The following is a 23,222-nucleotide window of genomic DNA, read 5'->3' as shown; positions in this document are numbered from 1 at the left end:
GGGTTGGAACCCACCACCCTTGGTATATGGGGCCAGCGCCCTACTCACTGAGCCGCTCGATTTACCTTTTTTTTTGTTTTGTTTTTAAATTTTTTGGGGTGGCACCTGTAGCTCAAGGAGTAGGGCACCGGCCCTATATGCTGGAGGTGGTAGGTTCAAACCCAGACCAGGACAAAAACTGCAAAAAAAAAAAATTTTTTTTTTGTAGAGACAGGGTCTCAACTATGTTGCCTAACCTGGTCTTGAACTCCTGGACATAAGTGATCCTTCTTCTTGTCTTGGCCTCCCAAAGTGCTGGGATTACATACAAGTCTGAGGTATTGCCCAGCCCCAGACATGATTTGCTTTTTTCATTATTCTGTCATTTGTACTGCTTTGCAATGATGATAAAACTGCTGGCATCCCAGCACAATTCGAGGCAGTGCCACCAAACTGTACTAGTAATCAATACATTCTTTACTGCCAAATACTCAGAGAAAAAAAATCCAAGTTTTACTTACGAATATGCTTGATGAAGCTCTAGGAATTATTGTATTCATTATAGCTCAACCCTTGAATATACTTCTTTGTTTTTAGTAGGCTTTTTATTTAATTTTATTTAATCTCAGAATTTTTAAAGTGTATCCATATTTAATTCAGCTTTCAGACTTTTTATTTTTTTGAGACAGAGCCTCAAGCTGTCCCCCTGGGTAGAGTTCTTTGGCATCACAGCTCACAGCAACCTCAAACACCTGGGCTCTAGTGAGTTTCTGCCTCAGTCTCCCAAGTAGCTGGGAACACAGGCATCAGCCACAACTCCTGGCTATTTTTTTTTCGGTTGCAGCCGTCATTGTTGTTTGGCGGGTCTGGGCTGGATTCGAACCCACCACCTTAGGTGTATGTGGCTGGCGCCTTAGCCACTTGAGCCACAGGCACCAAGCCAGCTCTCAAACTTTTTAACTCCAAAGAGTGGGGTGGTGGTATGAGTATATTTCTTTTTAACATTCCATGTGAGGAAGTGGAAAGTACACACAAAGCACTTCTAAATGATAGCTACCTCAAGGAAAAGCACTTGTGATATTGGGTTGTGAGCTGAATCAGCCTCTTTTCCATAGAACACCATTTTTACCTAAAAGAACCAACTGACAAACTAGGTTATTCACATTTGAGCATTTGGCAGAAAATAGAAACAAAAACTACAAGACCTCTTTGATTTAGTGCCTGGAGAAAGGAGGAAGAAGATAACTTTTTTTTCCACTTTGAAAAAATTGTATACATTGAACAAATTTGAAAATCCAAGCTCTGAAATGCTCCAAAATCTAAAAATTTTTCAGTGCTGACATGATGTTCAAGGGAAATGCTCACTGGATCGTTTCAGGTTTTCAAATTTGGGATACTCAAAAATTGTTAAGTATACATATAATGCAAATATTCTAAAATCTGAGAAATTCCAAAATTCCAAATACTTCTGGTCCTAAGCATTTCAGATAAGAGATATTTGACCTGTTTCAGATAGCGGGGACAAAGTCGATCACCACTTTTAAGTGTCTGTTCCATAAAAACATTATTTGGTATTGTGGGGAGAAGAAAGAAATAGAAAATTGCCTTTCTTGTCTGAAGTTTATAATCTGGCTGGGTGCTGTGGCTCACGCTTATAATCCTAGCACTTTGGGAAGGTGAAGTGAGTAGATTGATTGAGGTCAGGAGTTTGAGACAGCCTGAGCAAGAGTAAGACTCTGTCTCTAAAAATAGCTGGGTGTATGTGAACCAGTGTCTATAGGTATTTAGGAGGCTGAGGCAGGAGGATCACTTGAGCCCAAGAATTTGAGGTTGCTGTGAGCTATGATGCCACAGCACTCTACCAAGGGTGTCAAAGTGAGACTGTCTCAAAAAAAAGAAAGTTTATAATCTAATAAGGAAATAGAGTACACATATGAAAAAAAGGAACACAAACAAAAGAAACTTACAAATGCCCAATAACAAACAGTATATCCGTTTGAGTTAATTATATAAATTATTTTTACTTTGAGTTATTTGGATCAATTTTTTTCCTTATCAAATATAACTATTTCAGCTAATAAATCCTTATTGTAAAATGCAAATCATGTTTAAATGTTTGGGGGATTACAATTACAGTTTCATTTATTTAAGACTATTAATACCCTTAAGGAATAGAGGTGAGAAATTGACATTAGTGTTAATGAAAACTTTCTCTCTTGATCATAGGCATAAGAAACCAGTCAATTACTCACAGTTTGAGGACTCTGACAGCGACGGTAATTAGTGCCTCTTATTTTTGCTTTAAAGATTTGGAGATATATTTCCTCAGAGTATGTATAACATATAACTCAGACGTTAAACGTATTTTCCAATTATATATGTGATAGATCTAGAAAAGTAAATTTCTAAGTATCTGGATAATTATGCTGACAATTACACTGACAAGAATTATGTTAGTAAGTGATAAATGAACTGAGCCAGGAGAAAATGGCTCTTTGGGGCTAAACTACTCCAGGTCTGTATTTATCAAATCAGAATTTGTCTCCTATCCCTTCCCTGAAGAAGGTACACATTGTCTTTTTGAGATATAAATGTATTACATACCATTATGTAAAATCCCTATTACTTGTAATATAAAACAAGACTTTGAAGAAAGAATATGCTTAAGCTGTGCCATGTCAGTTATATATTTACTCGTCTCTGCTCTTAAGAGAACTGATTGAAAAGTTTGAGAAACATTGCATTATATTATATTTTATTTTGAAGTGGGTTTTATACTTCTTAGACCACCAGAGTTTTCTGGAAGTCAAATAGTTAGTAATTCCTAGGGTTGAAACAGTCTCTTTTGCCTTGCCCACAGCCTGAGTGTATCGAGCGGGGGTGTCCAACCTTTTTTCTTCTCTGCCACACATTGGAAGAAGAGTTACCTGGGCCACACGTTAAATACACAGACACTAACAAAAGCCAACAAGCAAAAAAAAAAAAAAGATCTGTGCCTAATTTTCTTGATATGAAATACCTCAGATGAGCAAAAAAGTTCTCACATAATATACATGCAGCCCACCGGCCACAGGTCAGACATCCCTGCAACAGCCTGGGAGAAAATGGTATAGAATACAACTTCTGGCTTTTTATACATCATTGGTCTGTCACAGATATTTACAAATTGCCAATTGTGTTCTGAGCAGTGGGCAGAGAGGGCATTGTAGAAAGTCATGTTCTCATGTTTCCGTGTGAAGAAGCATTAAAGAGACAGCACGCATTAATAAATGCTAAAGTATATGGTTCAGACTAGACCCTGAAGATGTGTATATGTGTGTCATTTATGCGTTGAAAGTCACAACAGCAGTTTTATGTTGAGCGTCGAGAAAAACTATAATAGGTCTAAGGATTGGTAGTGCAGAAAAATCTGGGAGAAAAGGTAAGGTAATGGCAAAGAACATTTCTTTGCCAGAAATTTAAGATGTTACTTAGGCAGAATCGCAGGAAGGTTTTTATGATTAAGGAGATTTCTAATAGTTTTATAGGTTTTTAATTAATCTTTTTTCTTTGACATTTATGTACTACTTTCATTGCATTTGAAACAAAGTTTTTTAGTGAACTGGTTTTTGATAGATGGCTATTTTTAAAAGTAAAGGCCACTAAAACAAAGAGGAATTAAAATAGATAAGCAAGAGTAAAGAAAAACTACCAACAAGGTTCAAACACACTAATGAATTTCAAAAAATGAATACAACCAATACTAATAAAATAACTTTTTTAAATGTTTAATTCATACATGAATAGATGATTTTATTTCTGGAACTGTACCTTTAAAAAAGAAATCCAGACCACAGGCGTTGAAACAAGAGAAACCAAAACCTAACTTGAAGAATCTCCAGAATGAAGACATTACACTGCAAGAGAACAGCCCTAAAAAAAGGTGAGAGGTAAGACATTGGGTAAATATATGACGTTACATGTCATATAAAAAAGACACAGATTTGAACCCTGAGTTTAAATTAGAACTTGAGCAAAGTCGTAGATCTTATTTTATCAGTACATGGAGAAGAATAGGGATGTACAATTAACCTCCTTTTGGAAAGGAAATTCATAAACATACAAGGAAATATCATTTAAATATTAAGAATAGGGATGTACAATTAACCTCCTTTGGAAAAGGAAATTCATAAACATACAAGGAAATATCATTTATATATTAAGACAATAATAATTAGAGAGTTTATAGGTTATGGCTGGCTTTTGCAGGATCCAGCACCTGTCTCTGAATCCTCAAATCTTATAAGAAGACTATTTGGTTAAAAATTACATTTGTAAGGGCAGTTTTAACAAATTTAAAACCATGTATTTTTCAGCAGATAAAATCTTTTTCTGAGATTTGTCCAGTACTAAGATGGTCATATAGTTTCTAAACTAACACTGGAATTCTATTAGTTGGCACTAGGAGGGAGAAAAGAAGGAGGAAAGGAAGTCCTAAGAGACCCCAAACTTGTGGAATGGGGAGGAGATGGGCTGAAGAAGAGTATTAACAAATGGAAGATGGGTATGTGATGTTTCAGTGATACAAGTTTCGCTATGAAAAGTTAGTGAGCAAAAACAAATTTACCTTATATCATACTCTTTACTTTGATCCTCTTTTTGTTTTTGAGTTTCTTCTACTATATTTTAAATAGAGTGAAAAAACAGTCCATAGCTGGGAGAAAATACTTGCAAATCATATAACTGACAAGGGACTTATATCCAGAGTACGTAAACAACTCTTCATACTCAACAGTGAAAAAAAGTAATTACCTAATTAAAATGTGCAAATGATTTGAATAGATTTTTCTTCAAACAAAATGCCCAGATAACCAATAAATACATGAAAAGATGCTCAACGTCATTGTCAGGGAAATGCAAATCAAAACCACAAGGAGGTACTTCACAGCCACTACATGACTAATCAAAAAGAAAGACAATAACAGGTGTTGACAGTGATGCGGACAGAGCTCTCATGCACTGCTGGTGGGAAGATAAAATGGTGTAGCCAAATTGGAAAACAGTTCAGCAGTTCCTCAAATTGTTAAACATAGAGTTATTATTTGAACCAGCCTATGTACATACCTACGAGAAATGAAAACATACCTGCACAAGAACTTGTTCATAAAAGTTCATAGCAACATTATTCACAATAGCCAAAATATGGAAGCAGTCTAAATGTCTGTCAACTAGTGAATAGATAAATAAAACGCAGTATCCATAGGATGGAATATAGGGTGGCCATAGAACAAAATAAGTACGGATACATGCTGCAGCATGGGTGAACCTTGGAAACATTCTGATGAAAGAAGCCGGACACAGAAGGCCACATTATCATGTGACCTCATTTATATGAAGTGTCCACAATAGGCACATTCATAGAAACAACGTCAATCAACAGTTAGTAGGAACGTGAGGAGAGGTCAATGGGGAGTGACTGCTAACGCAAACAGGGTTTCCTTTTGGGGTAATGAAAATGTTCTGGAATTAGACAGCGATGATGGTTTCACACCTGTGAATATAGGAAAAACTGCTGAATTGTATATACTTTAAAAGGGTGAATTATGGTATGTGAATTATATCTCAATAAAACTGATACTTAAATAATAAATCCTTCTAGGTACAGCTCAGTGCTTCCTCCTTTATGTAACCTTTCCTTATTTTACTGTCTTTAATTTTTCTTCCTTTATATTTCATAGCACTTATGGCCAATTTGAATGGGAGACTTACCACATGTATAATCTGCCTGACGTGGGATAATTCTTAGTATGTTTTATTTCTCCATCCTCCTCATTAAATTGCAGGCCCCTTAAGAGTACATTTAGTATTCTAGCTGGTGCCGTGCATTGTACCAAGTAAAACTTGGTAAAATACTTGCTGACGTCTAGATTGGGAGGAACAGATACAAAACACATTTTTAGTTAGTAGCTATAACATATGTTAAAGAGTTACAGGTGGAAGCGGTGATTGAGCCAAGTCTGTTTTAGATTGAGCAGTCACTTCCCCCTGGACAGAGCTGGTAGGTAGTAAGGAGCAACGTTGCAGTGAAAGGAAACAGTAAGTACAAAGGCGCACGCTGCTCCTGTTTCAAACCTGCTGTGCTGCATGCGTGGTACAACATGGCAGTGTTATAGTTCAGGAGTCTTACCATCAAAGTTCAATTAATGGTGACAACTGTTGTTTAAAAACATTTTTGTGCGGTTAGCAACTCTTAGTAATTTAGGAAAATCTCAGACTTTTCTCTTTAATTGAGGTTATTTTAAAAAATTCATTATCATCTGTGTATCTGTTTTAGAATGGCTTTAGATGACAAACTCTACCAGAGAGACTTAGAAGTTGCACTAGCTTTATCAGTGAAGGAACTTCCAACAGGTGATGTGCAGAGATCTCATGGTAAATGTAACTTTATTTTTCATATATCTAGCTTTCAAACTTTCTTACTGCTTTTACAATCATTTCTTTGGATGGGCCCTCACAGAGGAAAGAATAAAATTTGGACTATACATAGATCCGTTTGCAGAAAGTACAATTGGAGTCCGTCCTTTATTCAGTTGCTTAATCTCATACAACAAACATACATCTTTGCTTAACACTGAAAGTAAGCTTGAGGACATGGACTATGAGCCTGGATGTTCAAGTTGTGTACACGTATTGCTTTATGCTCAAAATTTAATTTCCTGATGGAATGAATGAATCTGTAAAATCCTAATCCACCTCCTTTTTCTCCAAATCCAAATTAGTTGTACATGCCTAAAGATAGTAATTTTTATTTATAAAGGCAAAAGGTATTAATTTGGTTAGCAAGCACAATAGATTTAAGAGAATGATTTCTCGATTGCTCTGTGGATTTTCTCTGATTTTCTGGTAACTGTATAGCAGATGATTACATCAATATTCTGGCAAAGAGAAATCATTTTCCTGGAAAAACACTCAAACTGCTAACGTGCTTTGTGGATTAAATTGTTATGTCTTAAATTCTTTTATGTTGGTGAATATTTTGGCTAGCCTATTGCCTAATTTTTATTTAGGGATATAGATGGAAGTTTTTTGTTTGTTTTTTAAATTAGTATTGCTTCCTAGTTAAAAATAATGAGACAGTTTAGGCTAGCAGACTTTGAATAGTCAAGAATCATAGAAACTTCAAAAGAGAACTGTTATGTATTATATCTAAAATGGAGAAAACAAAATTCATCTCTTATGCGGGTCACTACTGAAGTTGAGACAGACAGTGTTATGGTACATTGTTTCAGTTCCAAGAAACACAGGCAACAGCATCCTTTCTGATTCACCCTGGCAAGTTTCTGGAAAAGAGGGCTTCATTTGTTTCCATCTGAGTAGTGACCCGTATAGGACATTGTAGGATATATAGCAGGAGTTTTTTGGAAGTACCACTTCTCATTGAATGGTGCAGTTTTTAGCGTTGAGATTTAATAGTACCAATTATCATGTCTTAAAGACCTCGTAAAATGTTTTAGATCATTTTAAAGTTATTATAATGATGGGAGAGTCCTTATATTAGTGATAGCATGGATTTGCTTATACAGAAGTGGTAGTTATTATGATATATATCGACTGGTTCCTATGTGCTTGGCACTGTAATAAGCAGTTTCCACGTGAAATCAACACTGAATCTCCTATGGTAAGTAACCCTATGAGATACTCATTTTATCTCCACATTATAGATGAGGAGATAAAGTCTTAGGATAAGCAGCTTATCCATGTTCATATAGCCAGTTTATGTGGTATATTAAGTCTGATTTTGGAGCCCAAACTTCTGGCCATGTGCTAATTTCTCCAAATAAAATCATTGTGCAATCATGAGTTTGGGATCATTTATCTGTATCTAAATGCTTTTCCATTTTAGTCCTAACCTTCCTACTTCTAGACATGGGTTGATTAAGGTACATCTGAATTTTCTTTCTTATTTCTTATCTTTAGGCATTGAAAAACATGGCAATAGTAAAACAGAAACAGTGACTAAGTCTCCTCATATCTCTAATTGCAGTGTAGCCAGTGATTATTTAGGTAAGTTTTTTATATTAATTTTTTTCATCATCAATGCTGTTTTTCTAACATTTGTTTAAATTCTTAAAACTGTAACTAAAACTAAGGCCTTTAAGTTTGTCAGGGCTCTCTTCCTCTTCTGGCCTTTGTATTTTAGTCTTATTTTGTCTTCCTACAGACCCACTTTCTTCCCTGGTGGAGGCTTGTGACCTCCCATGGCTCCTAGTCTATAGAAATTTACGACTGAAGAAAGGGGCTGCATCTTTTCAGTTCTAATTTAAAAATTCTTAGGGAGAGATTCTCTCTGTTTGGGTCTTGGGCTTATCTTTAAAGCCAGAGCATGTTGCCAGGGGACTGATGTACCATGAGAGGCCCCTACTGGGTTAGGAAGCAGTCAATCACTAGCAGGGGACGGATGAACCTTGGCCAACGAAAACAACAGATAGAATGGGAGTCTACAGTTCTGTGGTTCAGTAGTCTACAGTTCTTGAAATGTCAGCTGTCACAGAAAGTTTTCCGTTGATTTTTATGCCTCTCCTAAAGATTTGGATAAAATTACTGAGGAAGATGATGTTCGAAGTACTCAAGGGAAAAGGAGAGCAGCCTCTAAAGCTGCAGTACAGCAGAGGAAGATTCTTTTGGAAGGCAGTGATGGTGACAGCGCTAATGACACCGAGCCAGACTGTACAACTGGTGAGTTACATCCTTTTTTAGAATTCCGTGGACATTCAATAAAACAGCTCTTGGCGGCCATTAATGTATGCAAAGCATTGTGCTAAACCTTTGGGCTATGCAAACTTCAGGGACACAGGACAGTAGAATTCAGTGATAGCATTTGGGGAAGAAGCTTTGTCAAGGTAACCTTTAAGCTATGCCTTGAAAAATGAGTAGCATTTAGACAAACTAAAGGGGTAAAGTAGCTTTTCTGACTGATAGAAAGGCATGAGCAATGGAGTAAATGAGTGTACATATGAGATTCAGTGAGGCTTGCTGGGAAGAATGTTGTAGAAGAGGCTAAAGTGGTAGGCTGAGGCTAATCAAGGAGGTCTCGGGCCTATTCTAGGAAATGCAGGCTTTTTTTCCCTAAGAGTAGTGGAAATTTATGAAATTTTTTTTTGTTGTTTTTAGAGACAGAGTCTCACTTTGTCAGCCTTTAGTAGAGTGTCATGGTGTCCTAGCTTACAGCAACCTCAAACTCCTGGGCTCAAGTGATCCTCTTGCCTCAGCCTCCCGAGTAGCTGGGACTATGTGCCCACCACAATGCCTGGCTATTTTTAAAGATAGGGTCTCACTCTTGGTCAGGCTGATCTCAAACTCCTAAGCTCAAGCAGTCCACCTGCCTCGGCCTCCCAGAGTACTAAGATTACAGGGGTGAGCCACCGCACCTGGGAGTGAAATTTTGAGGCAGAGTGATATGAAACCTACATTTTATCATGGAGATTTTCCTTCAGAAATCAGGCACAAGGAAAACAGTAACCTTGACACGGCATCATAATATATTAACTAAAACCTAAAATGAATAAATTTATGTCAAATCAGATGCTATATTTTGACATGCCATCAACAAACAGTACCAGATTTGTATATCAATGCTTGTTCAACAGATATTTAAGTACCTATTATGTGTGCCATATTCTAAACACTAAGAGTCAATAGAGAACAAACTAAAAAAGCAGCTCCTGTCCTTTTAGAGCTTATGTTCTAGTGAAGAGAAACAGACAGTAAACAAATAGACATGTCAAGTACTATGATAAAGAGGTAAGAAGGAGGAGGAGGCTGGGTGGGAGGTAAGGGGCTGGTGAGGTTGGGGTAGGAAGTGTTATCTTAGGTAGGGTGGTCAGGAAAGGCTTCTCTGAAGTGATATATCAGGATGGAATCCATGTGGAGATGTGAAGAAAGAAACAGAGGAAATAGCAAATACCAGGTCCTGAGGCAAGAGTGTGCTTAGTTAGGAATCTAAGGCTGTTGCGCTGAAAGCGGAGTAAGGGAAGAGGGAACTGGGAGGAGGTGAGATTGGAGAGGAAATCAGATCCGGAAAGCAATTGGATTTACAGAGGGAAGGACATGACCTTAGTCAAAAACTTGAAGGCTTACAAAAGCTACGAGGTTGAGAAGAGACTGTAAGTTAAGCCAGGACAGTGGAGAAGTGGTAATACCAGTTAGGAGACCATCCAGTGCTCTAAGTGAGAGATGATGGTGGCTTGGACCGAGGTGGTAACGTAGTAGGAAGGCAAAGCATAATCAAGGATGACTCAAGTTTTTGATTTGAATGACTGGCAGTTGCGTATGGTTATACACTTGCTGACTTGTTATTTTGTTATGTTTCTTTCACTGAAATGGAAAAGGCTCAGGGGAAGGAGCAGGTTTGCTGGGTGAAAGGGCAGTATTGACTGTAAGAGCTTAGACATGATAGAGTCACCTCTGACATGAAGATGATAAGTAGGCAGTTGAATAAATGAATCTGTAGTTTAGGAGAGAAGTCCAGGTTATACATAAACTTGGAAGCATCCCCATAGAGATGGTATTATTAAGGTCATGACTCTAGATGACATTGATAACACTTAGGGGGATGACTGTAGATAAACAGAAAAAGTCTACGTACTAAGCTCTGGGACAGATAAAGTTTAGATGTCAGGAAGATTAGGAACATTAGCAAAGGAGTTTGAAAAGCAATGGCTAAAAATGCAGAACCAAGAGAGAAAGGGTATCCAAAAACTAAGTGAAGCAATCATTTCAGAGCAGGGAGTCAGTTGTTAATGACTTCTTAGATCTCATAGATAACTGAGAATTGACAAATGGATTTGACAAGGTCAATGGTGAGCTTAGTAGAAATGAAAGCCCGTGGCCAGGCACAGTGGCTCACAACACTGCAATCCTAATACTTAGGAGGCTGAGGTGGGAGGATTGCTTGAGGCTAGGAGTTCAAGACCAGCCTGAGCAACATAGCAAAACCGTATCTCTACAAAAATAGAAAATTACCTGGGTATAGTGGCATGCATCTTTAGTCCTTACTACTAAGGAGGTTGAGGCAAGAGGATTGCTTGAGCTCAGGAGTTTGAGATTGCTGAGAGTGAGGCTGATGTGAAGGCACTGTAGTCTGGGCAACAGAGTGAGATTCTGTCTCAACAAAAAAAAAAAAAAAAAAGAAGAAGATGAAATGAAAGTTTTGTTCTCCTAGCTTATATATTCTAAAACTTTGGAGAAATTTTCTCTCCCACTTGCCTTCCCTGAACCTAGATTCTCTCAGGATTCCAGAAATAATTACTTGAATTTGCAAGCCACTATTTATGACAGCCTTCATGTGATCTGCTGGCCCTTTCTGACTGATCAGTACAGCACAGTAATCATTATGTGAATATGTAAGTTGATTACTCTTGTTTTTAAATTTTTGTGTGGAAAGGATTATAGAATAAGGCAATTGCAATTTGAAGATCATAGCAACATTGTTGATTTAGGTAGAGATCATCAGGGTTGATGAGGATCTTTACAGTGGAGAATTCAGGCTAGCACCAACTGAACCAGCTCAGAGTGGGACAACCATACATTGTATGCTTTCTGATTCAGTGTAATGTGAATTACAGAGCATCACCTATGAAGGGTATCTTTGCCAAAAAGAAAAAAAAAAATCAGTCCAAATCTAATCAACACTGGAGAGCAGAATTCCAGCTCACAGAAAATGCAAGAATAAGTTAAATGACATCATGATGAAGAAAACAGACAAATCTAGGCTCTAGGATGTTCTACAGAACAACTGACCTGGCTACTTTAGCAAGTCTTCGGCTTGGGGGAAAAGGGAGAGGGTATTGCTCTAAAGAGATTAAGGTAGGGTGGTGCCTGTGGCTCAAAGGAGTAGGGCGCTGGCCCCATATGCCGGAGGTGGCGGGTTCAAACCCAGCCCCGGCCAAAAATTAAAAATAAATAAAAGAGATTAATGTAGACTGGATAGAACATGATATGAAGAAACTGGTGATGGTATTGCTAGGTATGGTAATGGCACTGCTGTGTAAGAAAATGTCCATGTCTTTTAGAGATGCATTTGGAAGTATATAGGAGCGTGGTGATGTGATGCTTTGGATATATTTTAATATATAAAGAAGGAAAGGGAAAAGAAGAAGAGTAATAGATGAAACAAATGTAGCAAAACATTAATTGTTGACTCTGGATGGCAGTTTATTGTTATCTACTACTGTGTAGGTTTGAAATTTTCATGTTTTTTATACAAAATAACATTGTTTTAGATAGATAGTAATATGTGGGGATAACTGTTTATCTCTGAGTAGTGAGATAATGAATTTTCTTTTTATATGGTTATACTTTTTACAGTAAGCATGTACTGTTTTTCATTTTGTTGTATACTTTTTGCCTTAACCATTTTCTTCATTAAGTATGTATGTAATACCAAAATTTTTTAAAGTTTTGTGACTATAGGACTAACGCTTATTTACACTTAGTTTTCGGAGTTTATTATTTATAAAGCATGTCCTAACCCTTCCAAAAATAGAAGGATGATTGGTTAACTGTCAGATTAAGCTGTGCTTTTTTTCTGGAGTAGCTGCAAAACTTCCCATATTGTATCACTGGCTTGTATCATTCCATGTACTGACATTCCCAGGGCTACAAATGAGATGGGTTCTATAGGATTGAATTTGTTTGTAAGTCAGAGCAGGTACACTTACCTATCATCCATAATAGCCTTCATTCGTAAGTGCAATTGTCGTCAGTCGGATGTTTGTAACTTGGGGACTTCCTGTAGTACAGAAAAGAGTTTGTGGGAAATAGGGGTATGTCCCAAATGAAATCAGCTATAGGAGTATCAGCTAAGATTGTTATAGTGTGAATAGTCTCAACTCCCATGGTTCTCTCTTCCAGAATATTGAAGTTCCTGTGATTAAGGGAAAGCATACTGTTATTACCGTAGATGTCCTTATTTTGAAGAACGGGGTATTGTCATGCCTTACCATTCTTTTATAAAGTTACCAAGTTAAACTGATAAATTCAGAAGGAAAGATAATGGATAGGAAATTATACTGATAATAACAAACAATTATATTTGGCTGGTTATATGCCAGCTGCTATTCTAAATGCTTTATATGTATTAGCCCTGAGATACAGGTTTGTGGTTATGCCCATCTTCTAGGTGAGGAAACTGAGGAGCAATGAAGTTAGTGACCTAACATCACGTGACACCAGTAGAGGCGTTAGGATTCAAGCACAGGTACCCACAGTCTCAACCACTGCAGTGCTCTGCCCCAGGAAATCGCGTAGCGCAAAGGGGCACAGGAATCTGGCACAAAAGCCATTGATAAAGTTGAGGCAACAGTTCTCACTTTTTAGAACATAGATGAAGTATGTAATCTTCCGTTTTAGGTGAAGATTCTGAGGATGATTCTGATTTTGGTGAGGATGGAGATGATGATGTAGACTTCACTGTGAGAAAAAGTAAAGGTAAAGAAATTAAAAAGAAAGAAGTGAAGGTGAAATCCCCAGTAGAAAAGAAAGAGAAGAAGTCTAAATCCAGATGCGGTGCTGCAGGTAAGCTTAGTCCGAAAATGTATTTGGTTTGTTTGCTGTATTTCTCTTATCTTTGCTTTTGTTCGCTTTAACATCTTGCTAATATTCATTTTTAGTTCAAATATGTAAAAGAAAGCAGGATAGGGGAAAGGAGAAAAGCAGGCTAGAACACACATAGGCGAGCACTTACTGTGTATCACTTTCTTCAGGGCTCCCAGCCACCCTCTGATGTCACCTGTATTTTATAATGAGGAAACTAGGGCTCAGAGAAGTTAGTATGTTGGAAATCTTACATCTAATAAGTGAGGGCTAGAATTTGAACCCACATTTGTCCAGAGTCTGAGCTCTATCCACTGGACCTCATTTTCTCCAGGCTGTTAAACTGGGACGTTTACACGATTGTAATTTCTTTTTTCATGCTTAACTTAGTCTGCTTTGAGAGTTCTTCCACGTGTTTAGGGCCCATTTTTAGTTTTTTGTTACTTTTCTCCAAAACAATTTCTATTAGAAACTACATTTACAATAAAACTTGGAATTTATGACAAATTGGACATGGAATACCTACTTCTTATGTAAAGTAAATTAGGACATTTTTGAGTTTGTAATACATGGTATATGATAAATATTGTAAAATAACCTTTCATTAACTGAATTTGTTCTATTTATTGATACCCATTTTCATGTTTTAGTTTTTCAATGTATATGCTGTTTGATACTAAAAGTTCTATTGTATTATTTTTCTATTGTTTTAGTTTTTCAATGTATATGCTGTTTTGATACTAAAAGTTCTATTGTTTCAACTTCCCACTTAGGAGTTGCCCTCACTTTAAATAGCATGGTACTGAGTGCTTAATTGAAAAATTAAATAAGAATTAAATACTGATTGAGTCATGCCAATATATATCATATACTCTACTGTATTCTGAATTAATAAAGTTTTTATTAGAGTGTTTTCTTAAATTGACAATTCATTTGGTTTTCAGAAATTAGATTCTAGGCTCGGTGCCTGTAGCTCAAGCAGCTAAGGCACCAGCCACATACACCAGAGCTGGTGGGTTCAAATCCAGCCCAGGCCTGCCAAACAACAATGACAACTACAACCAAAAAATGGCTGGGCGTTGTGGTGGACGCCTATAGTCCCAGCTACATGGGAGACTGAGGCAAGGGAATTGCTTAAGCCCAGGAGTTGGAGGTTGCTGTGATGTCACAGCACTCTACCTAGGGGGACAGCTTGAGGCTCTGTCTCAAAAAAAAAAAAAAAAAAAATTAGATTTTAAATGCAGGGGCTTTTAGATGAAAAAAAATTGTATTAGTTTCCTGTTGCTGTTAGTATATAACAAATTACCACAATCTCAGTGGCTTAAAAGTACATATAATTATTATTTTACAGTTTTGGGAGTCAGAAACCCAAAATGGTTTTCCCTGGGCTAAAATAAAGCTTTTGGCAGGACTGTGCTCCCTTGTTGGAGTCTTTAGGGAAGAATCCACTTTCTTTCCATTTCTAGCTCTCATAGCAGTGGTTCTCAACCTTCCTAATGCCATGGCCCTTTAATGCAGTTCCTGTGGGTCACAACCCACAGGTTGAGAACCGCTGTCCTAGAGGGAGTCTGCATTTCATGGCTTGTGGCCCCCTTCTATCTTCAAAGCAAGCAATAGCAGGGACTTTACCCTGTCATGTCATGACTGACTCTCCTGCTTCTCACATTTACTTCAAGGACCCCTGTGATTAGATTGGACCCATCCAAATAGTTTGGGATAATCTCTCTTCTTAACCTAATTCCATCTGCAAAGTCCCTTGGCCATCTGATGGCCATGTAAGGTAACACATTCACATGTTGTGGCAATTAGGATCTAAATACCTTTGAAGGGCCGTTATTCTGTCTATCACAAGTGATAATATAAAAATGTCATTAACAATATGAATGCATTTTATATTTTCTTTAAGTTTGTTTAGGCTTATTTTTGTAATTTCAGACCGATATGAGGGTACAGATGATTAGGTTACATTGTTAGCTTGTTTAGGCTTCTTCACCAAGACATACAGACAACTAAAATTTCAGTTTCCAAGTTTGGAATTTACTATTTAAAGTCTTTCCTTGGAGCAAGTTACTTCACAAGGGAGTTTAATACATAATAGAAGTAAAATTTAACCATTAAGTTACAAGATTAAGGATTAAGAAAAATAGGTTATTTCTAGCCCTGCTGTTAATGTATTACGTAACCCTGGAGAGTCTTTTATCCTAGTGTAATTCTACTTTTTCACCTGATACAGAAAATTTTGAGAGCTGTGTTATCCAATATTGTAGCCCCTATCCACATGTGGCTATATTAAACTTAATTTAAAAATCCATTCCTCTGTTTTGCTAGCCACATTTCAAGTACACAGTATCTATATGTGGCTAGGGCTACAGTATTGGATAGGACAAAATACAGAACATTTCTATGATCACAAAAGGTCTTTGGGACAGCACTGATCTAGAGGGTACATATATAGTGAAAATATCGGTATTCATGTGCACTTAGATACCCCTTAGGTGTCTCAAAACAAGCCTTATTGTTTCCATTCCTACTTGGCGTACTTCTAGAGTCTCTTACATCCCTTATCATGCTGCATCATATTATTTATATTCTCCCTGTCCTCTTCCCTTCATTCCTTCCCTTCCCCCTCCAAACAAAGACCAAAACCTACTCCCATTCTTGTGTTCATTTTCTTTGTAAATGGCAGCATCAAGCAGGAGTGCCCATGATAAGAACTTGCAAGTGGAGGATTATTTCATCTTCATCACTGCCTCACTCCATCTATTACTAGAACATATCTAATGTACTGTTTTCCTTCTCTTTTCCACTGTGCTTAGTTCACACCCCCATTCCCTCTCACCTGATTACCAGAATAGCTTTCTAAATGTTATATTTGCCCTACACTACCACCAGAAAGATGTTTGAAAAATGCAGTCATTCCTGAGAAAAATTAATATGTAATTGTGACTAGCCAGACACTCCTCTACAAAGCTCTTTAGGAATGATCTGCACCCTTTCTATATCTCTCCCTTTTTCTATCTTTGAGATTCCTGTTCTAGCCATGTTGAACTAGTACTGGTCCTGGATCTTGGTGCATTTTCCGGCTTTACACACTAGTCCCTCTGCCTGGAACATGTCCCTCAACTCATCTTTACTCCCTGAAGCTTCTGAACACATACATCCAGATTGTTTCCCTTCCTACTGGGTGTACTTCTAGAGTCTGCACCGCATTATACACATATCTTTTTTCTGTCCTTCCCACTGGACTCCTGTGACTGGACTATAAAGTCCTCAGGAGCAGGATCCATGGGTTAAAATCTTTGTATCTTCTAGAGCCTAATATATTGTCTCATTGGCACATACTAATGAGACACTGTTGGGTAAATGGTTACAAGTATGGACTTTGGAGATAAACCAGGTTTCTAATCCCAGCTCAGCACTTACTAGCTGTCAAACTACAGGCCGATCCCTTCACCTTCTGTGGCAGGGGGAGAGCCATATCTGTATCAAAGTTGTAAAAGATTAAAGGTAACATCTGTGGCATGTTTACCACACTACCTGGCATATAAATGCTCATAAAAATTGACTATTCTTAGGCTCTCAGTAAATATTTGTTGACTTGTTATATAATTTTTAAATCTGTGATACTACCTTTTTAATTTCTTATAAGACTTTGTAACTCCATAATTTTTACACATACTTGCCAGATTTAAACTTTAAACTATATAACTTTTTTATGTTTGTTTTCCAAATAAGTGACTTCAGTAGACTCTGCTCCAGCGGCTATCAAATTGGAATCACAACCTTCACCCAAAAAGGTTTCTCTTTCTTCAGAGGCCACTAGGAAACCATCACAAATACGCAGTCCTTTAACTGAAAGCAAGAGACCTAAGTGGGTGCCACCAGGTATGGTATATTTATGATCAAAGGCAAGAACTTAGAAAATGACCACTCGTAGATTTATCCTAGTTATACATGCTATTATATCAGCATCTTCCCATAGTCTTCAAAACCAAAGTTTCTAGCTACTGTATTTATTCATCTTTTATTTAACCATTCCCTTATTATCAAGTATCCAGGTCATTTATGGGTTTTTTAGTGCTACAAATAAGCTTGTGATAAGCACAAACAGCCTTATTTTTGAAATCTGTGGGCAAATTCCTGATTATTTTCTTAGAATAAAATCTCTAGTAGGTGAATTACAGTGAAAAGCATAAACATTTGAGATTCCTGATGTGTATGTTTCTGACAGCAGATGCTTTGCTTAGGGCCTTCTGACTTCTACAGTCTGACTGAAGACTCAGGACCTATGGTGGGAATTCCAGCATTTAACAAGTGCCCTAGCAAACTGAACCTTTGGCTCTTACAAACCTGACTTCTTTTTCTTCTCTTTTATTCATAGCCACATTTCACTGATCCTTCAAACATTCTTTGACCTTCAGCCTTCTTGACGTTACTAAAACCCTAACCTGGGTACAAACTATTGCTGCCTTCCTAACTAGTCCTGTGTCCACTTCCCTTCTTCCAACTGCCTGAACCTTTTACTCCAGTGCAATTGATACTTTTTGTCCCTCAAGCACACTGTGTGTGTTCTTCTGTCAGGGTCTCTATTCATTCAGTGTTCTCTCTCTGCTATGTCTTTCTTTATGTATCCCCTCCAAATCCTCTAGATCTACTCTGGTTTCACTGGACTGCTTTGAGTGACCTTTCTAAATGGCCCACAGTGGCTACTCTGCTAAAGATGACTGGGTATTCACAGATAGACTTAGGCCTGAGCTGTGAAGCTACATGACGACTTAGTTTATTGAGTCTTCATTTCTTTATGTGAACTATCTGGAACTCATAAGCTTTAAAGTCCTTTCTTGTTTAAAAGTTCTAAGATTTTTAATGAGGACTTAAAAGTCTTTTAGGGAAGGAAAAGAGGAAAGATTTGTTCCTAAAATAATGACATCATTCAAAGAGTAATCCTTAGTATAAATTCTTCCATGCATAATTAAGGATTCCCCAACAAAAGATACTTTAAAAAATGATATGGTATCTGTAGAAATTAAAAAGTATAATCAAAAAGATACAAAGAGAATAATGGAATGGATAAAGAACTAATGTCATAAATCACAAAGTACTGGTAGTTTTGGTGTGTTACAGGGCCAGGCAAGCAATGTAAATGAGTAATGGGCCCATGAAATAGACCTGTATGAGTGGGGGTTGTGTTGGACTTGGGAACTCAGCCCATGTTGAAGGAAGTAGCTGCTACTCAGCTCCATTTGATTGTTTCCATGTAGGATTATGGGCCTGGTATTTCCAGATCTGATTTTTTTCAAGAGAAGCCAGAAATTCAGATTTCAGTGTGAAATTTCCTAATTTTTAGAAGTTGACTTTGACACCATGTGAACCAAGCAATTTATCTGGCCCTCAAGTTGCCAGTTTATTACCTATATATAACATACAAATATGAGAAGACCACCAAGACCCCAAAGGGAACATGAGCCAGGGACATAAACATACTAGTGCCCCCCAAAAGTACAATAGAAAGTTTGAACAGTTTCAGTTTGTAAAGTGGATGGTAGTTATAAAAATGTAAATTAAAATAATAAAATACTATTTTATACCTCTCAAACTAGACAACAATAAAGCAGCATAATCCAGTACCTGCTGGGTTATGAGGTAGCAGGTATAATTATTTCCTTTAAATGTATAATCCCTTTATAGTCCAGCAACTATAGTCATGATCAGCTATGAATATTAATGCAATTAAATATTAAAATTTAATACCAGATGAAAATAATTGCTATATTCAGGTGATGGTAAAAATGAAAATATAAATAAAAATAGTATTTGCCATTTTTAAAGTTATTTAATGACTGAAAAAATAGACTTTTTGAAGGAGTGCTTATAAAAATTATAAGACTTCAAAAAAACTCATTAGATTATGGGTGGTGCCCGTAGCTTAGTGGGTAGGGCGCCGGTTACATACACCAAGACTGGCGGGTTCGAACCTGACCTGGGACAGCTAAAAACAATGACAACTGCAACCAAAATATAGCTGGGCTCTGTGGCAGGCTCCTGTAGTCCCAGCTATGTGGGAGGCTGAGGCAAGAGAATCACTTGAGCCTAAGAGTTTGAAGTTGCTGTGAGCTCTGACACCACAGCACTCCACCCAGGGCGACAGCTTAAGACTGTCTCAAAAGAAAAAAAAATTAGGTTTTTCTACTTTAGAAATCATAATTGTGTGCATTTCTTTATGTCTTTATAACCAATGTTATTTGCTCCCACCTTTCCTATTTCAGCATTCAGGGTGAAGTTTTGGTGTCATTACCTTGGCTTCTGAGATGTTTGAAAATAGACAATATTATAGTCCTTCTGCTCTTTGGTACTCTCCATTCTTTTAATCTAGTTTCTTGCTGGATACACCCTAGAAAGCAGAATAATAGTTATTAACTCCTTTCTTGCTTCTTGTGTTTTAACAAACTAATCTTTGTTAAGAGATTTCTGACCTTAGCTGTATCATGTCATATGTTTTCTTTCAGCTGCATCCGGCAGTAGCAACAGCAGTAGCAACAGCAGTAGCCCACTGACAGGAGCTTCCGTCAAGTCTCCAAATCAGAGTCTCCGTCTCGGCTTGTCCAGATTAGCACGAGTTAAACCTTTGCATCCAAGCGCCACTAGCAGCCGAGTGTGGTAGTGAAGAAATGTTTGAGAAAAATCACAGTTTGATAAGTGTATTTATATTTGAGAAGGGATTTGTCATATAAAGGAATCCTTTTACATGTCTTAACTGATCTGTACCCATTTTGTGATTTTGTTCTCTGGAAAGCTATTCAAGACTTCAGTAAGAGGTTTGTTAGTAAGAAATGCCTTCTCACGCCATCTCCTTTTAAGGAGCATATTCTCTTTTCTTGTCAGTTAGACATGGAAGAAGTCCACATCATATGCTGTTCTTTCTAGTAATGTGACATTCCCTTCTAGTCTTGTTCTGGTTTATGGCACCTTAACTTCAACTGTTCAAAGTTTATCTGGCAAAAGGAAACATTCCCATTTCTTTCAAGAGATGTTTTGTATTTCAGTCAAATTTTTTTATAGAAAAAAATTCAGAATTATACATTCAAATGGTTGCTGTGTTATAACATTACGTCTCCTACTTAAAAATCGATGGCTATTCTATAGCAAATAGAATTTAGTATCATTTTATGAAGTCTTTTTTCATTGTCAAAATCTTTAAGTGGAGAAGTTTTGAAATATTCTCGTTTTTGATACCATTGCATCTATATTGTCTGATTGTTTACATTTCCTGATAAAATGAGAACACTGCAAAGAATGTTAGTCTCTTTATTGTAAATATAAACAGGGTGAAGCTATTTCTTAATCACTTCTTGTTAAGCTTGTGCTCTAGAGAAGAGCCGTCAAGTACTTGGTCATCCCTACTACGTTAGATAACATAACTTTTTAGGAAGCTTGGTTCTGAATTTATTGTACATAAAAACAGTAATGAAATATTTTATATTCAGAATTTCAACTAGCTCTTGATCACTTTTGAGTAATTTTCAAATCATGTTAACCATTTAAAAAATGTATAAACTCAGTTCTTGGTTTATGGAAACATTGCTGTTAACATGAATATAATAGAAGTATGATTAAAGTGAACATTTGCCTATTGCTATTGTACATTTTTTCTTATTATATATTTTTATACTGTTATATACCCTGTCTACCCCACTTTTTAGAACACGTTATTGAGTGCAGTAGCATTTAAGTGCTCTGTATGGTGCAGTGGTAACAGTAAACAGCAAGCGCCTTCTCTGTGTCAGGTACTGGTCTCGCTGATTAATTGCTTGGCACCGGCTTGATGAACCTGTTTTGCCATGTTATTCGCGTTAATAGTTTGTTCATTTTGAAAATTTCCTCAAAGTATGTCAAAACTGGCCTGGCTGAAAGCACGAATACCTTCGTGTTGCCAAACCCAGTGTGTATTTTTCTCACTTAATCTACATCCTATTCATCATACCCTGAATAAAACATTTTATTCCCTAGGCTCATGTGACACCTTTCTTTTGTAATTTTCTCCCGACCTCTCTGCCTAGTCTTTTTTTGCAGTTTTTCTAATCTTTTGTTTGACCTACACGTACTTCTCCTCCCACAGTATTATATTCCATGCATGCTCCAGTGGTCACTTACGTGACAGTGACTGCCACATCAGGATCTGTAGCCCACACCTTGCTCTGGGCACAAGACTTACAGCTGGTCCACTGGCAATTTGAGGTACTGAGTCACTGAATTCAGCCTCTCCCGCACCCAACTACATGTTTTCTCAGTAGTGAGTGGTACCGCCAACAGTGGGGGGATTGTACAGGGCGGCCATAAAGTTCATGCGCAGTTTAAATAGTTACAACTATTGCACTACTATGCACTCTTGACCCCTGTCCCACCAAACTGAGGGCAGGCACCAATGGTGCTAGGCTTTTCCGTGACTGGGGACCTTCAGACCGGTACTTACTTGCCTTCTTTACTATTTAGCCACGAAGACTCAAATTCAACTCAGCTCTTTACAAAGCTTCGATTTAATATCTGCTTTCTGTTTGGACCAGACCGTGTGCTCCTCCAGGCCAAGCTACTGGCATTTAATTAGAAACTTTCCTTTTCGTGCTTCCTAAAGCCTGGTGCAGAGTAAACTCTCAAAAAACGTTCAGCTGATGAATACATTATACCCAGAACTTTTGCCATGTACTTTGGATAACCACGCGTTTTGTTTGAAGCGGGAGAGTAGGAATAATGTCATATCGATTTCGTCCAATTCTTGCCCTATACTTTAAAGTACTGGGGCAAGAAAATGAAGAGTAGGAGAGACAAGGTGGTGTGGGGGGAGCAAAGCCTAAGCCCTTTCAGCTCCCGAGTCACAAAAAGGGCTGAAGTCGTTTCTATAGCGACGGGAGGAGGGTGTGGTCCTCGCTGACCCCGGGCTGGCGACTCCTCCGAGCCCCCTGCAGCGGCGGGCGGTGCGCGCCAGCCTGATACAGCGCTTCCCACCTCTGACCCGCACCCAAACCAAGTAAGGGTACAAAGTACGGGCGCGGGAGGCCGAGGGGTTGGGCGGCGCAGGGCGCCGTTCTGAGCCAACTTCGAGGGGGGAAGAAGTTTCTGGGACCACCGGGGGAGGGGAAATGAAAGGCGTGCGGAATGCAAAAAGGTAGACGCGGGAGAATGGGTCGGAGGAGAGAAGGCGGCGGGGCGCAGGTGCGCCGAGAGGGAAAGGGCAATTTTAAATCTTACTCTCAACAGGCACACCTCAGGACCCAACACGATTATCCTCTGTTTAAAAGACTGTTGCATCGCGGCTCCTACTGAGTGCGGGAAAGCGAGAGAGGGCTTCCAGGGGACTCCAAAGTCTTACTCTGAAACTGCTTCCAGCCCTGACCCCAACACCCGGGGACCTGAGACTTCCACCTGCCTCTTTCTGTCCTTTGTACTGCATGCTAGCCTGGTGGCCCTGAGTCGCTTCATGACCGCATGCCTCGCGCTGAAGGGGGTCTGGCTGACGGTGAACCCCCAGGCCTGGGCGCCTCTGTGCTCAAGCAGAGCCCAGCCCCTGACGACAGGAGCAAGTTAAGGTGTGTGGGCCGGCGTCCCCGGAGCAGTGCTTCCTCTCAGGGGGGATCTTGCTTCCGCTCTAGAAAAATTCCCAAGATAGGCTCGGCGCC

General features: G+C 38.3%; 1 protein-coding gene across 2 annotated transcripts in view; it reads left to right on the top strand.

Moving 5' to 3' along the window:
• The window catches only part of RAD51AP1 (RAD51 associated protein 1), a 22,226-nt gene extending 2,002 nt beyond the window's left edge, over positions 1-20,224 (top strand). Inside the window, exons 2-10 of one of the 2 annotated variants that reach the window (XM_003796483.3) lie at positions 2,206-2,255; positions 3,766-3,901; positions 5,802-5,852; positions 6,293-6,396; positions 7,936-8,022; positions 8,545-8,694; positions 13,369-13,533; positions 17,287-17,436; positions 20,058-20,224. In XM_003796483.3, the coding sequence (XP_003796531.1) occupies positions 2,206-2,255; positions 3,766-3,901; positions 5,802-5,852; positions 6,293-6,396; positions 7,936-8,022; positions 8,545-8,694; positions 13,369-13,533; positions 17,287-17,436; positions 20,058-20,212 (1,048 nt within the window). In that variant the 3' untranslated portion in view covers positions 20,213-20,224. The remainder of the gene's footprint in view (positions 1-2,205; positions 2,256-3,765; positions 3,902-5,801; positions 5,853-6,292; positions 6,397-7,935; positions 8,023-8,544; positions 8,695-13,368; positions 13,534-17,286; positions 17,437-20,057) is intronic. The other variant, XM_023517100.1, reaches the window with a different exon arrangement.
• The last annotated feature ends 2,998 nt before the right edge of the window (positions 20,225-23,222 follow it).

This window comes from Otolemur garnettii, unplaced genomic scaffold, assembly GCF_000181295.1.
Source record: "Otolemur garnettii isolate 467f Iridium unplaced genomic scaffold, OtoGar3 scaffold00104, whole genome shotgun sequence".
Taxonomy (NCBI): Eukaryota; Metazoa; Chordata; class Mammalia; order Primates; family Galagidae; genus Otolemur; species Otolemur garnettii.
This window is presented reverse-complemented; position numbering and strand designations above follow the sequence as displayed.